At 46.7% G+C, this 12500-nt stretch overlaps 1 protein-coding gene across 1 annotated transcript in view; it reads left to right on the plus strand.

The window, feature by feature from the left end:
* Positions 1–12500, plus strand: part of LOC107565357 (vacuolar protein sorting-associated protein 13B-like) — a 99415-nt gene that overhangs the window by 1709 nt on the left and 85206 nt on the right. The window contains 6 exon segments of the mRNA XM_016250573.1: positions 1275–1392; positions 7484–7517; positions 7519–8361; positions 10732–10919; positions 11214–11345; positions 12021–12212. Coding sequence (XP_016106059.1) covers positions 1275–1392; positions 7484–7517; positions 7519–8361; positions 10732–10919; positions 11214–11345; positions 12021–12212 — 1507 coding nt within the window.

A 12500-nucleotide genomic window follows, 5' to 3' on the forward strand; every position in this document is an offset into this window, starting at 1 on the left:
TGTGTTGTGTGTGTGTGTGTTGTGTCTCAGGTTGTGTGTGTGTGTTGTGTGTGCGTTGCGTCTCAGGTTGTGTGTGTGTGTTGTGTGTGCGTTGTGTCTCAGGTGGTGTGTGTGTGCATCGTGTCTCAGGTTGTGTGTGTGTGTGTTGTGTCTCAGGTTGTGTGTGTGTGTGTTGTGTCTCAGGTGGTGTGTGTGTGTGTTGTGTCTCAGGTTGTGTGTGTGTGTGTGTGTTGTGTGTCTCAGGTTGTTTGTGTTGAGAACAGAAGGAGGTTTGCAGTGTCCGCTGTGAGTTTCTCTGGTGATTAATGATCTAATGAATGTAGTTTGTTTTTACAGTTCCTCTGAGCAGCGGAGTATGATCCTGTAGAAACATCTGCAGGCGTTTCGTGTGCAGGATCTGCTCTGGATCTACAGCAGCACGTCTGCAGTAATGCTGAACGCGCAGCACTCAGGGAGATGTGCAGACGTGCTGCGCTTGTGCAAGTGTTTGCAGATGTGGAGGTGTGCGAATAATCTCCAGTAGATTCTCAGAACTGGTCTCTGTAGATGAAGTGTGAGCGCTCAGTGTTAATCTCTCTGTGTGATTTGTTTATTATATCTGCTGGTGTGTGTGTTGTTGTGTCAGACGTCTTCATTAACACAGCTGGAGCTGATGGAGGCGTGTGGTGTGGCTGCTGAAGGGCTTGTTGATGTTACGGAGGTTGACTGAGTGTGTTTAACTTTGGGCCAGTGCGATGTTGGTCTCGAGTCAAAGGTCACCGTGGCTCATGTGGGGGGCGTAGAGGCCGTTACTGATGCAGTAAAGTGAATCTCTCCAGTAAATCAGTGGCTGTTATCAGTGACAAGCATCCTGGGATGTTTGCGTCTGACCTCGACGCTGCGCTCGTCTGATTGTTTTAGCTGCATCTTTACTCTTTCATCACAAACACACAGCAGACTGCAGCAATAAATGAGAAATAAACCTTTACTGCTGTTTATCCCACAGTGCATCTGTGCAGAACTCCTCATTGCTTTACACACACACACACACACACTCAAACACACACACACACACACACACACCTGTGAGACAACACACACATACACATACACTCACACAACACCAGAGACACAACACACACACACAACCTGAGACACGACAACACACACACACACACACACACACACACACAGAAAGTGTCATAAAATCTGAATTCTCTTCTCATCTCGTCTGCTCTCGTGTCTCCTCTCAGATATTGTGTGTAAGGTTGTGTTTGTGTTGTTTCTGTGTGCAGGATGATAATGAAAACTGTACGTCTAGTTCGACCAATCGCAGCGCCTCTGAGAGCTCTAAGGCCGTGTCCAAACCTCGACGGGTGCAGCAGGCCCCCAGCGACCCTGACCTGCCCCCAGGTGAGTGATGTTGTGAAGGCCGCGGGGCCACGGTCCCTCCCTGAGGAGCGGCTCTTATCTGGAAAGCCTCTTAAAGACCCCCATCAGAGCTCAGCACACTGTTTGTTTTCATTGAAGCTTACACACACACACACACACACATTCCTCTTTCACTCAATATGCCATAATTAACTTTATATGCATTTTTTGGTTGTGAATATCACACATTTATTAATTTAGTGAGTTCTAAAATTCTACACCTTAATTGTAATTCTAAAAATTGTCTAGAAAAGTACAAGAGTTTGAGCCGTAGCTGCATGACAGTGTAAGTGCTGTTCACAATGGCAGAATCACAGCCAACGACCGCTAACCTTCCTCCACATCCACTGGCATGTGTTCAGGGATCGGCTCATACGAGATAATTTAATGTCATGGTAGATACTTAAACTGTCTGGTAATTGACGTACCTAGTCTGAGGTTAATTGTGCAACGAGTGTGAACACTGGGCTCGGTGTGCAGCTCTGAAATGAGATTTGACTGCGGGTGCAGCGTAACGACACATGATCATGATGAAAATGAAACTATGCAAAATGTCTCTGCTGATTCTGACAGCTTTTTATTCAGATCGATATTTAGATGGTTTGAACTCAAGCTGTCAGTGTTTTTGGTGCATTGATTCTGTGAAGCTTAGAGCAGGTGGCTCGTTCCTGTGCATCGAAACACATTCACGTCTCGTGTCTTTATTCTGATGTGCTCCGCGGGCAGGAAGAGGCCGGTGGAGTCTGAGAGCCGCTCTTGGCTCGAGTAGCACATAAAGCAGTTGGTTTTTCCAGCTATTTTATGACTGGAGTTTTTCGTCCCCACGGGCCGCAGCACAGGTGCAGCTGAAGCAATAGTTTACAGAGAGATGAAGGCGGACGAAGGGAAAGTCGGCCGCTCCGCTGGATAAATTGGATCCAGAGAGCACTAACAGGGAATGACTTTATGACTGTGAATGCAGGTGCAACACACACACACTGACCTGCATGTTCGACACACACACACACACACACACTGACCTGCATGTTCGACACACACACACGACTGACACACACACACACACACACACACACACACACTGACCTGCATGTTCGACACACATGCACAACTGACCCGGCGGTAAATGTCGACTGCACACACACACACACACACACACACACACGCCCGCATGAGTGATGCCCACAGGAAATGAAGCACAACTGGGACCCTGCGGCCCTCGCTGCTGCTGTAAAACACTTATTTGTTCTTCACCTTATCGTGAGGCTTTGAGTTTGTCAGATTATGATCCGCAGTGCTCCAGAGCTCATTAATAAAACGCAGTGCCACTCGCACAGGAAGACAAACATTTGAGTTGGACAACAAGGAAAAAGCATTAAAGTTTTATAAGTTGAAGTGGGACTGCGAGCGTTCAACAGGGCTCCATAATGCCATTGGACCTGCGGTTATGACCATTTATTGCTGTATATTTTAATATTTTATTGCTGAAACTCTGGTTCTTAATGTTTTCAGTTCTTTGGTGCTTTGTTGAGTAATGACCTTAGACCGTGGATGCTGTTCAACTGGAGCTTCTGGTCATGAGGTGCTCTGTTCATACACGCACGCACGCACGCACACATGCACACACACACACATGCGCATACACACACACACACAGATGTTGAATTGTTGATGTATGTACATTAAGGCTGCACAATTAATCAGTGAGATTGTGATTATAGCTGCAATGACCTAATCCTGAAAAGTGTCAAGCATTTTGTTTTTGTGGGGACGGAACAAAAAAAAGAGACGGAACAAAACGAGAACGTCCCCAGTGTCATTAATGGTGCAGACGCTGTGTAAAGCAGATTTATTGAGCGTTTACGTGAGTGCAGGACTCGGCGTGCTCCTGCTGAACTGATTCCGGCACTGAATAATGGGATGCTGTAGCTAGGTCTCTGTGTGGAATTTATTTATTCACAGTTTTGCACGCTGCTGATCAATGCGATGTGGACAGGTCTTGATTTACTGATCTGTAAAATTACGTCTGTCCTATAGCGCTACATGCCGTTGACCCACACAGAAGAACATCACAATGAATCATTGCCTTTACAGTATCAAGGGGAAATAATGTACATAGAGACAGAGCGACACGTGTCATTACTCTGAGAACTACGCCCACTGGAAGAAAACGTAATCAGCGACAGGAAACATTAATTATTTTAATCATGTCAAAGGATTATTTCTACACCCGATGTGAACCTGAGAGGAGGAGATGTACTGAGAAACTAAATTTTATTGGTCTATGTCAGTGCCCCTTTTCCTGACCTTCCTTTTGTTTGAGAAATGATCTAACTGAATGAAATACCTCGACATCTACAACTATTTATGTCCTTAAACGCTTGTTTTTTGGGTCAACAGATTATAAAAACGTAGTTCTGGGTTCTCCTTCAAACAATCGCTCGGTATCTCACTATGGGAAACGCCCCAGGCGTGATAGACTATGGAAGCACCAATTACACCACGTCAGTCCGAAGGACGGACCAATCACAGCTCATGACAAGGAGCCCACCCCCTCCCTATATATACAGCTGTGATCCCCGAAAACGGCATTCTTGTTCTCTTCCCCGTGAAGACTTGCCTTTAGCACCTGTTCTGCGCTGCTTCAGTTCACAAATGTACCATCAAAGTAAACGTTGCCGAACGCAGTGCAGTTAAAATCTATTGTGGATTCTCTGCTCGTTACGGAGTTTTTCCTAGCTAATGCGTTAAGGCGAGCTAAGATTATTCTACTCATCATGTCGGGGTCCAAGGTCACAGCGGAGAAAGGGAAAGATGTCCCTTCGCGCTCGTGTCCGGCAGTTTGTTGATCTAAATCTCGGGCAGGGATACGCATCCGATGTTTATCACGTGCATAGGTGTTAAGCATGCTCAGGCCGCACTGGCGGATGCGGAGAGTTGCGTGCACAGTCGTGTAATGCTGGCCAGGATCTTGGAAAGAAGGTTTCGGGTGGCTGCATCTTCTAAAGACCATCCGGTTCTATCTTCTGTCCCTCCTTCGACAAAGGGGGTCCAACCCTCTGGATATTATGGATTCAGAGTCTTTTCGACCAGCAGCTGCTTGCGGAAGGCAATGAGGTGGAGGGAGACAAGGAGGAGGATGAGGAGATGTTAGCTCTCCTCCTCCGAGATGAGCCGGATGATGAGGAGGATGACACTATCCTGTCTGCAGCTCAAGCGTCTAGGCCCGTGAGCGTGCAAAGCGGTGACGTGGCGTCAACAGTGGTAGATTTTGACCTAGTGGAAGTTTGTAAGCGTACGGAAGCTAAGCTTGGCCCGTAACTCCTGGGGATCCTGGAGTTAAACGTGACATCTATGATGGGAAAAGGCTTCCTTTTCGCCTTCCACCGGCGAAACAACTGCTTCCCGCTTTGCCGGCGTGTGTAGCAGAGATGAAGCGATCGCGGGACAAACCCTTTTCTCATCATGTGCCCATCAAGGGATACTCGTCGCTCGGTTCTCAGGTTTTCCTTTCAGAACGAAGTGTACAAATTTGTTACTCTTCCATTTGGGCTCAGCCTCGCTCCTCGCGTGTTCAGCAGGTGCATAGAGACAGCGTTATCACCGCTGAGACACAAGGGGCTCAGAATATCTGCTTATCTGGACGATTATCTGATATGCTCTCACTCGCGGGAGCACGCGGAACGGGACACAGAGATGCTAATGTCTCATCTAACAAGTCTGGGGTTCAGAATCAACTATGCCAAAAGCCAGCTGATTCCATCTCAGGAGATCTGGGCTTACAAATAGACTCTGTGGCATACCGCGCTATGGATAATGGCGTTTTATCAGTGCCTGGCCCAGTTTCGCAAGGGAAATTTGGTATCATTCAGGACCTGTCTTCGCCTTTTGGGCATGATGGCTTCGTCGCTGTTCGCGGTCCCGCTAGGTTTGCTGAAAATGAGAGACTTCCAGCGATGGGTGGCAGCGAGACTGGTAGCAGTCTGTGTCCTAGTCGGCACCTCGCACGCAGAGTGAGAATACACACGGAGTGCGTGATGGCTCTTCATCAGTGGAGAAATCCCTGTTTATTCCAGACAGGGGTTCCCATGGGGGGCGTGTCTCTGAGAAAAGTAGTGACAACGGAATCATCTCTGTCGGGCTGAGGGGCTGTTTTTCAGGGCAGATCGGTAAACGGTCGCTGGACGCCCCAGCTTTGCAAACTTCACATAAATATGTTGGAGTTGATCGCAGTCTTTCTGGCCCTGAAACATTTTCTCCCATTCTTGGAAGGGTTTAATGTTCTGGTCAGGACAGACAACACGACGGTGGTGGCATATATCAATCGCCAAGGGGGAACGCATTCGTTACAATTGTACAATCTAGCGCAAACTGATTGTCTGGGGCGCGGTGCTCAGTACCAGGAGTCCTAAATGTAGGGGCGGATCTCCTGTCAAAGGGCAACCTGTTATACGAAGAATGGGTGCTCCACCCGCAGGTGGTGGATCAGATTTGGGGGATGTACGGCAAGGCTGCTGTAGATCTCTTTGCCTCGAATGTGCAAACAAAGTGTCCACTGTATTTCTCTCTCAGGGACGAAAATGTGCCTTTGGGAGTGGATGCGCTGGCGCACCCGTGGCCGAACGTGTTGCTTTACGCATTCCCTCCGCTGAGTCTAATTTCTCCCACCCTGGAAAGAGTAAGAGAAAATGGATTATCTCCCCTTCTGATAGCCCCTCGTTGGCCGGGGAGGCTGTGGCTGGCAGAGATTGGCTGCTCCCATTGCGCCGGGACCTGCTGTCGCAAGCGGGGGGGTAGATATTTCACCCACACCCGGAATGAGTCGATCTTTGGGTCTGGCCCGTGAAGGGTTAAATTTTATACGCACTGGGGCTTCCGCAGGAGGTTTTAAACACTATCCAGAGCGCTACAGCTCCATCAACGCGCTCACTGTATGGCCTTAAATGGCATGTGTTTGAGGACTGGTGTACTTGTAAAGGAGTTATTCGAGTGAGGCGGGACAGACGAGACGAGTGAGGCGGGGCAGACGAGACGAGTGAGGCGGGGCAGACGAGACGAGTGAGGCGGGGCAGACGAGACGAGTTTTGTACATTTAAACTTTATGCAAGTTATTTGATATTTTATATTAGGCATAGCCTGCCCTATAGCATGGTGTATTTTTATTTGTTTAGTTAATAAAAGTTCTATGTTTTATATATAGGCTAAAGTGAGTTTGACGTTGTATTTTGATGTTGCATTCAAGCAATTGACGCCTGACTGCCACTAATTCTAAAGTGAAAGTAAAATGCGCACGGTGCTTTTAAGCTATTTAAAAGCGAAGGAACGCGAGGAGAAGAGGGAACGCCATACTGCCTAACCCGGCTTTCGTTCCCAAAGTCAGTGATTTAGCTTATAACTGCTCTGCTTTGGAGTTGCGTGCCTTTTTACCCCCCTCGTTTTTCTTTAGAGGTGGAGCGGAAATTGCACACTTTGTGTCCTGTACGAGTGTTAGTGAGATACCAAGCAATTGTTTGAAAGAGAACATTAGGTTACTTGCGTAACCCTGGTTCTCTGAGAACAGAGTGAGTTATCTCACCAAGCTTCCCTACTCGCATAACACGGGGGAAGAGCGTGCTTGGAATGCCATTTTCGGGGATCACAGCTGTATCTATAGGGAGGGGGTGGACTCCTTGTCATGAGCTGTGATTGGTCCGTCCTTCTGACAGATGTGGTGTAATTGGTGCTTCCATAGTCTTATCACGCCTGGGGCGTTTCCCATAGTGAGATACCTCACTCTGTTCTCAGAGAACTGGGGTTACGCAAGCAACCTAACGTTTTTTGGCTTGTTTGCTGTACACCTTGTCACACAGCAGCTTGTAGACATCGTTCTGATTTTTGTTATAAGTCAGAAATGACAAGGAGGCAGCTTTCCGTAATACAAAGTCAATGGAGAGCGTTGGATTGTTTTACCCCCGGTGTGGGCGTGGCCTAAATGCGCTCTGTCTATGTGCGTCAGACCCAGATGGACATCTTTGCTTGTGTCAAGGTAAAGTAGTAAACCTTCAAGCGTTTAATTTGTTCCTCCTGCTGTCTGTAGGGTACGTGCAGAGCCTGATTCGGCGAGTGGTGAATCGTGGTCAATAATCTGATTCTGAAGTATGTGGAAGATGACATCTTGTTGTCGGTCAACATCACGTCTGCGGAGTGCTACACGGTGGACGATCTGTGGGACCGAGCCTTCAGAATACAAACACAGGAAGTTGTGCTGTGTTGCCACAAGCAACCACTATTTAGAGCAGTGAAGAAGAAATACAAACGTGCTAGCATTATGTCCGCGGTTTGGCAGTATTTCAGACTGGACCAACCAGCCAGTAAAGCGGCGACATGTCTCATATGCCATACTGCAATTTCTAGGGGTGGCACAAGTATTAGCAACTTTAACACGAGTAACTTAATAAAGCATTTGAAGACATGTCACCCCGTAGAACACAATGGTTACACAAAAGCTAGGGCAGAGAAGGATGAGCCATGCCAGACTCAACAAACTTTGGAAGCTTCATTCAAACGAAGAGAAAAGTTTTCACAAGACAGCCAACTAGCGACAAAGATAACCGACAAAATTATCGAGTTTATTGTTCTGGATGACCAGCCACTGTCAGTGGAGCAGTTGGAGCCCCGGTACAGTTTGCCTGGTCGCAAATACATCTCTGAAACAGTGCTTCCTAAGCTATATGAGACAGTGCGTGAACACATTTCATGTAAACTAAAAGATGTGCAATCAATCAGCTTTACTACCGTCATCTGGAGCTGCGACGCGACCCCACTGTCTTTACTAAGTTTGACAGTACACTGGGTGGACACGGTGACGCCGTCATCTTTTACTATTCAAAGTGCAGTGCTGCAAGCTAACGAGCTTCGTGGGTCACACACCGGCAAGTCCATAGCTGAAGCAATTGAGGGGATGCTTGTGAGATGGTTACACAAAAGCTAGGGCAGAGAAGGATGAGCCGTGCCAGACTCAACAAACTTTGGAAGCTTCATTCAAACGAAGAGAAAAGTTTTCACAAGACAGCCAACTAGCGACAAAGATAACCGACAAAATTATCGAGTTTATTGTTCTGGATGACCAGCCACTGTCAGTGGAGCAGTTGGAGCCCCGGTACAGTTTGCCTGGTCGCAAATACATCTCTGAAACAGTGCTTCCTAAGCTATATGAGACAGTGCGTGAACACATTTCATGTAAACTAAAAGATGTGCAATCAATCAGCTTTACTACCGTCATCTGGAGCTGCGACGCGACCCCACTGTCTTTACTAAGTTTGACAGTACACTGGGTGGACACGGTGACGCCGTCATCTTTTACTATTCAAAGTGCAGTGCTGCAAGCTAACGAGCTTCGTGGGTCACACACCGGCAAGTCCATAGCTGAAGCAATTGAGGGGATGCTTGTGAAGTGAAATATCTCTAAGTCCCATGATCATGTTTGTTTGTGCGACAACGCGAGCAACTTGAAAAAAAGCCATGGGCGAGATGGGTGTGTCGAGTTTGGGGTGCTTCGCACACTCTCTCCAACTGGTGGTACACAAAGGCCTGTTATCACAGAGAAGTGTGAGTGATGCTCTGGCGAACTGTAGGAAGATAATCGCCATTTCAAACACTCACCATTGGCCACAACACGCCTGGAGGATATTCAGAGGGATCTAAAAATCCCCACCAAACGTTTGCACCAAGATGTGGCGACAAGCTGGAATAGTACTTTTTATATGGTAGAGAGTTTACTTGAGCAGAAGAGGCCGATTTCAGCATACGGAGCTGATCACGACCTGCCAGCCACATTGACAGCCAACCAATGGGCTTTGCTGGAAAAAACTGTCACTGTTTTGGCACCATTTGAGGAACTGACCAAGCAGATTAGCTCCTCCACCAGTTGCAACTCTCTTGGATCCACGTTTCAAAGACAGGTATGTCTATTACAATTTTTCTTCATGTCCATATTGATTATTGTCATAGCCACATTGAGTATATTAGTTCACTTTTTGCACCTAATCGTTTAATAATTACTAATGCATTAAGTCTGTGACCACACCAAAGGCTACTTTGGAGGAAGTTATTTGTTACATTTATTTATTGTTTTTAATTATTGTTTATTTTAGATACTTCTCAAGTGCAGACAACATCAAGCATGCAAAGGATGCTCTGACAGTAGAGATGGAGAAGATTGAGAAGTCACTGAAAATGACCACCACAGCTGTAGCAGAGACAATAGCAAAAACCCCAAGAAAACGGCACGATTGGATTGGAAGTGCAGGTAGGCGGCAGCAGCTGCAGTGAGAGTAGCTTGAAGGGCCTGTTTGAGGAAATCCTGCAGGAGCATGATGAGGAAATGGTGCAGGTACTACAAGCACACCATGTTCAACTTCAGACATATGTGATGGAGCAAACTATCTTACACTCAGACAGCCCATTCCAGTACTGGGCAGTCAACCAAGTTCGGTTTCCCGCTGGCTGCCACTGCTGCAAAGTTTCTCTGCGCACCTGGTACCAGTGTGGACAGCGAGAGACTGTTCAGCACAGCATCTAACATTGTGGATGCAAAGAGAAACCGGCTAGGAGGAGAGAGAGCAGAAATGCTCATTTTCCTGAAAAAGAACTTGCCATTGTTATTGAAATTGTGAGCATTTCTAAGTTCCCACAGCAGTGTGTAATCTAGTTTAAGTTACTTGAAATATGTATATTTTCATTCTGGGTTTAATAGTGCTCTTGTTGAATCTTAACTTGTTCAGTTGAGGTTTATTTTTGTACTCTATTACTCAAGTCTCTTATTCCACTACATTGTGGCTGCAATTAGTGTTTTTTTTTAAAGAACTAAGATTGAGTATAAGTTACTGTTGCGCTTTTTTGCACTTTTGTATTTAAACTGAAATGCCTTTTATTTAACAAAATTGTTTCTGGACTTTAAGTTTTAAAGAGATTATTTTCTTATATTATTCATATTTACTTTTTTTATATTCTTAGATTTACTTGTTGCACTGTTTTTTTATACAGTTATATTGTAAAACTAAAATACCCGTTTCAGTTTACAGTGCTAGATTTGTGGCTGCATTTGAAGTTCTTTTTCACTTAAGAAAAACAAATAATATTACTGTGAAATGTATGTCAGATAATAAAAAATACTCTAGTTCACTGTATGTATTTGTTCATGTTTTTTTTAAGGAATAAGTCTAAAGCACACAATAAAATAATTATATCAATTCATACAGGGCTTGTAGTACATACAGCTGTATATACAGGTACACACCCAGGTATCGGATCAGTACTCGGTATCGGCCAATACCCTGAGCCCAGGTATCGGGAAGGGAAAAAGGGTATCGGAACATCTCTAGTGGAGAGTCTGAAGCTCTCTCTGATGGACCAGCAGCTGCCCATGTTCATCCGGCTGATGGAGCTGGGTGTCGCGCTGTATTACGGAGAGATGGGCGTCCATCGAGACGCAGAGAAGGAGGAGAGCGGCTCGCTTCGAGAGAGCGTCTCTGGTGAGTGTCTCATTCTCTTGAATGGGTTTGTTTCTGAGGCTGTCGACTCGCTGGATCAGATGAACTTGAGCACCTGTGGTGAAGACAGTCCTTCTGTCTCTCTCTCTCTTCATTCGTTTATTGCTCTGGAGACTGTCACGTGTGTCTCGAAGCTTCTCAGGAGAGAAACGGAGCAACAGAGGCTGAGTGAGAGATTTAATTAAAGCGTGTCAGAGTGTCTGTGAGAAGACGCTCGCAGTGAGATTACACTCATTCCAGTGCGCTGACAGCAGCTGATCTCATCGTGTGCCGCAGGTCTGATGGACGCGTCCGATCCGGCTCTGACGGGTCAGTACTTCCAGGGCGAGGATGAAGATGAAGGCTTAATGTCGTGGGCCTGGTCCTTCGTCCCGGCCATCGTGAGCACCGGAGAGGAGGAGGGCGAGGGCGAGTCTGGCCTCTACACGGACACACAGGAGTCTGGAGCCACCCAGTGAGTGAGTGTGTGTGAGAGTGAGTGAGTGAGTGAGTGAGTGAGTGAGTGAGTGTGTGTGTGTGTGTGAGTGAGTTAGTGAGTGTGAGAGTGTGTGTGTGTGTGTGTGTGTGTGAAAGAGAGTGAGTGAGTGAGTGTGTGTGTGTGTGAGAGAGAGATAGTGTGTGTGTGTGTGTGTGAGAGATAGTGTGTGTGTGTGTGTGTGTGAGTGTGTTGTCTGATTCAGTTGTTTTACTAGATCTATACAAGTGTCTAAATCCAATGACTGATATTCAAAACTAATGAAGACTGAATGTTGTGTGATATTGAGCTGTGTCTGTGAGTGTCTGTAAGAGTGTGTGTGTGTGTTGCGTCAGTATTCGCTCTCGGTGTGTGTGTGTGTGTGTGAGAGAGTGTGAGTGTGTGTCTGTGAGAGTGTGTGTGTTGCGTCAGTATTCACTGTGTGTGTGTTGGGGGTCTCTAGCGGTCAGCTTACACTGTGTGAGTTGAGGGTCCTGATCTTCTGCTTCCTTTAGGCCCCATAATCACCCAAACAACCCATAATCCCGTCCTGAGACAGCAGTGGAACAGGAACGCCGCAGACTGCAGCGATCGTCTGTCAGTGCTTGTTTTGTGCTGCTGTTTTCCAGTTTGCGTGGGGCTGCAGGATTTTCCTGCGCTGCGTAAAGACGAGCCGCCGCTAGTGCAGGTGATGTCGGTGAAGAGGATCGCGGTCGGTCCGTTAGACCTGCAGCTCCACAGCAGTGCCGTCCACCGGATCCTGAAGATGGCCGCTTGCACGCTGGACCACGAGTACCAGCCCTACTGCAGACCGCAGCCGGGTAAAACACACACTCACACATCCATTAATCCTCACAGTGCCGCCTGGAGATTCAGTGTTTGGGGATTTGAGTAATTATAAATAAACCATGCTAAGAAATAAAATCAAATAAACAGTTGGTAATGAAACGAAGAACCAAAACCTCATGACAAGCAGCAGATCTCAGAGTGCTTGTGGTTTCTTTTATTAAAGTGACTGAGGCTCCTGTGGTCAGTATTGTGGTTTATTATTATTATCACTGACATCACAGACAGCAGCAGGTCTGTAAGCTGCATTTACAGTTTAACCT

This window comes from Sinocyclocheilus grahami, unplaced genomic scaffold, assembly GCF_001515645.1.
Source record: "Sinocyclocheilus grahami isolate Dianchi unplaced genomic scaffold, SAMN03320097.WGS_v1.1 scaffold996.1, whole genome shotgun sequence".
In the NCBI taxonomy this organism is placed as follows: domain Eukaryota; kingdom Metazoa; phylum Chordata; class Actinopteri; order Cypriniformes; family Cyprinidae; genus Sinocyclocheilus; species Sinocyclocheilus grahami.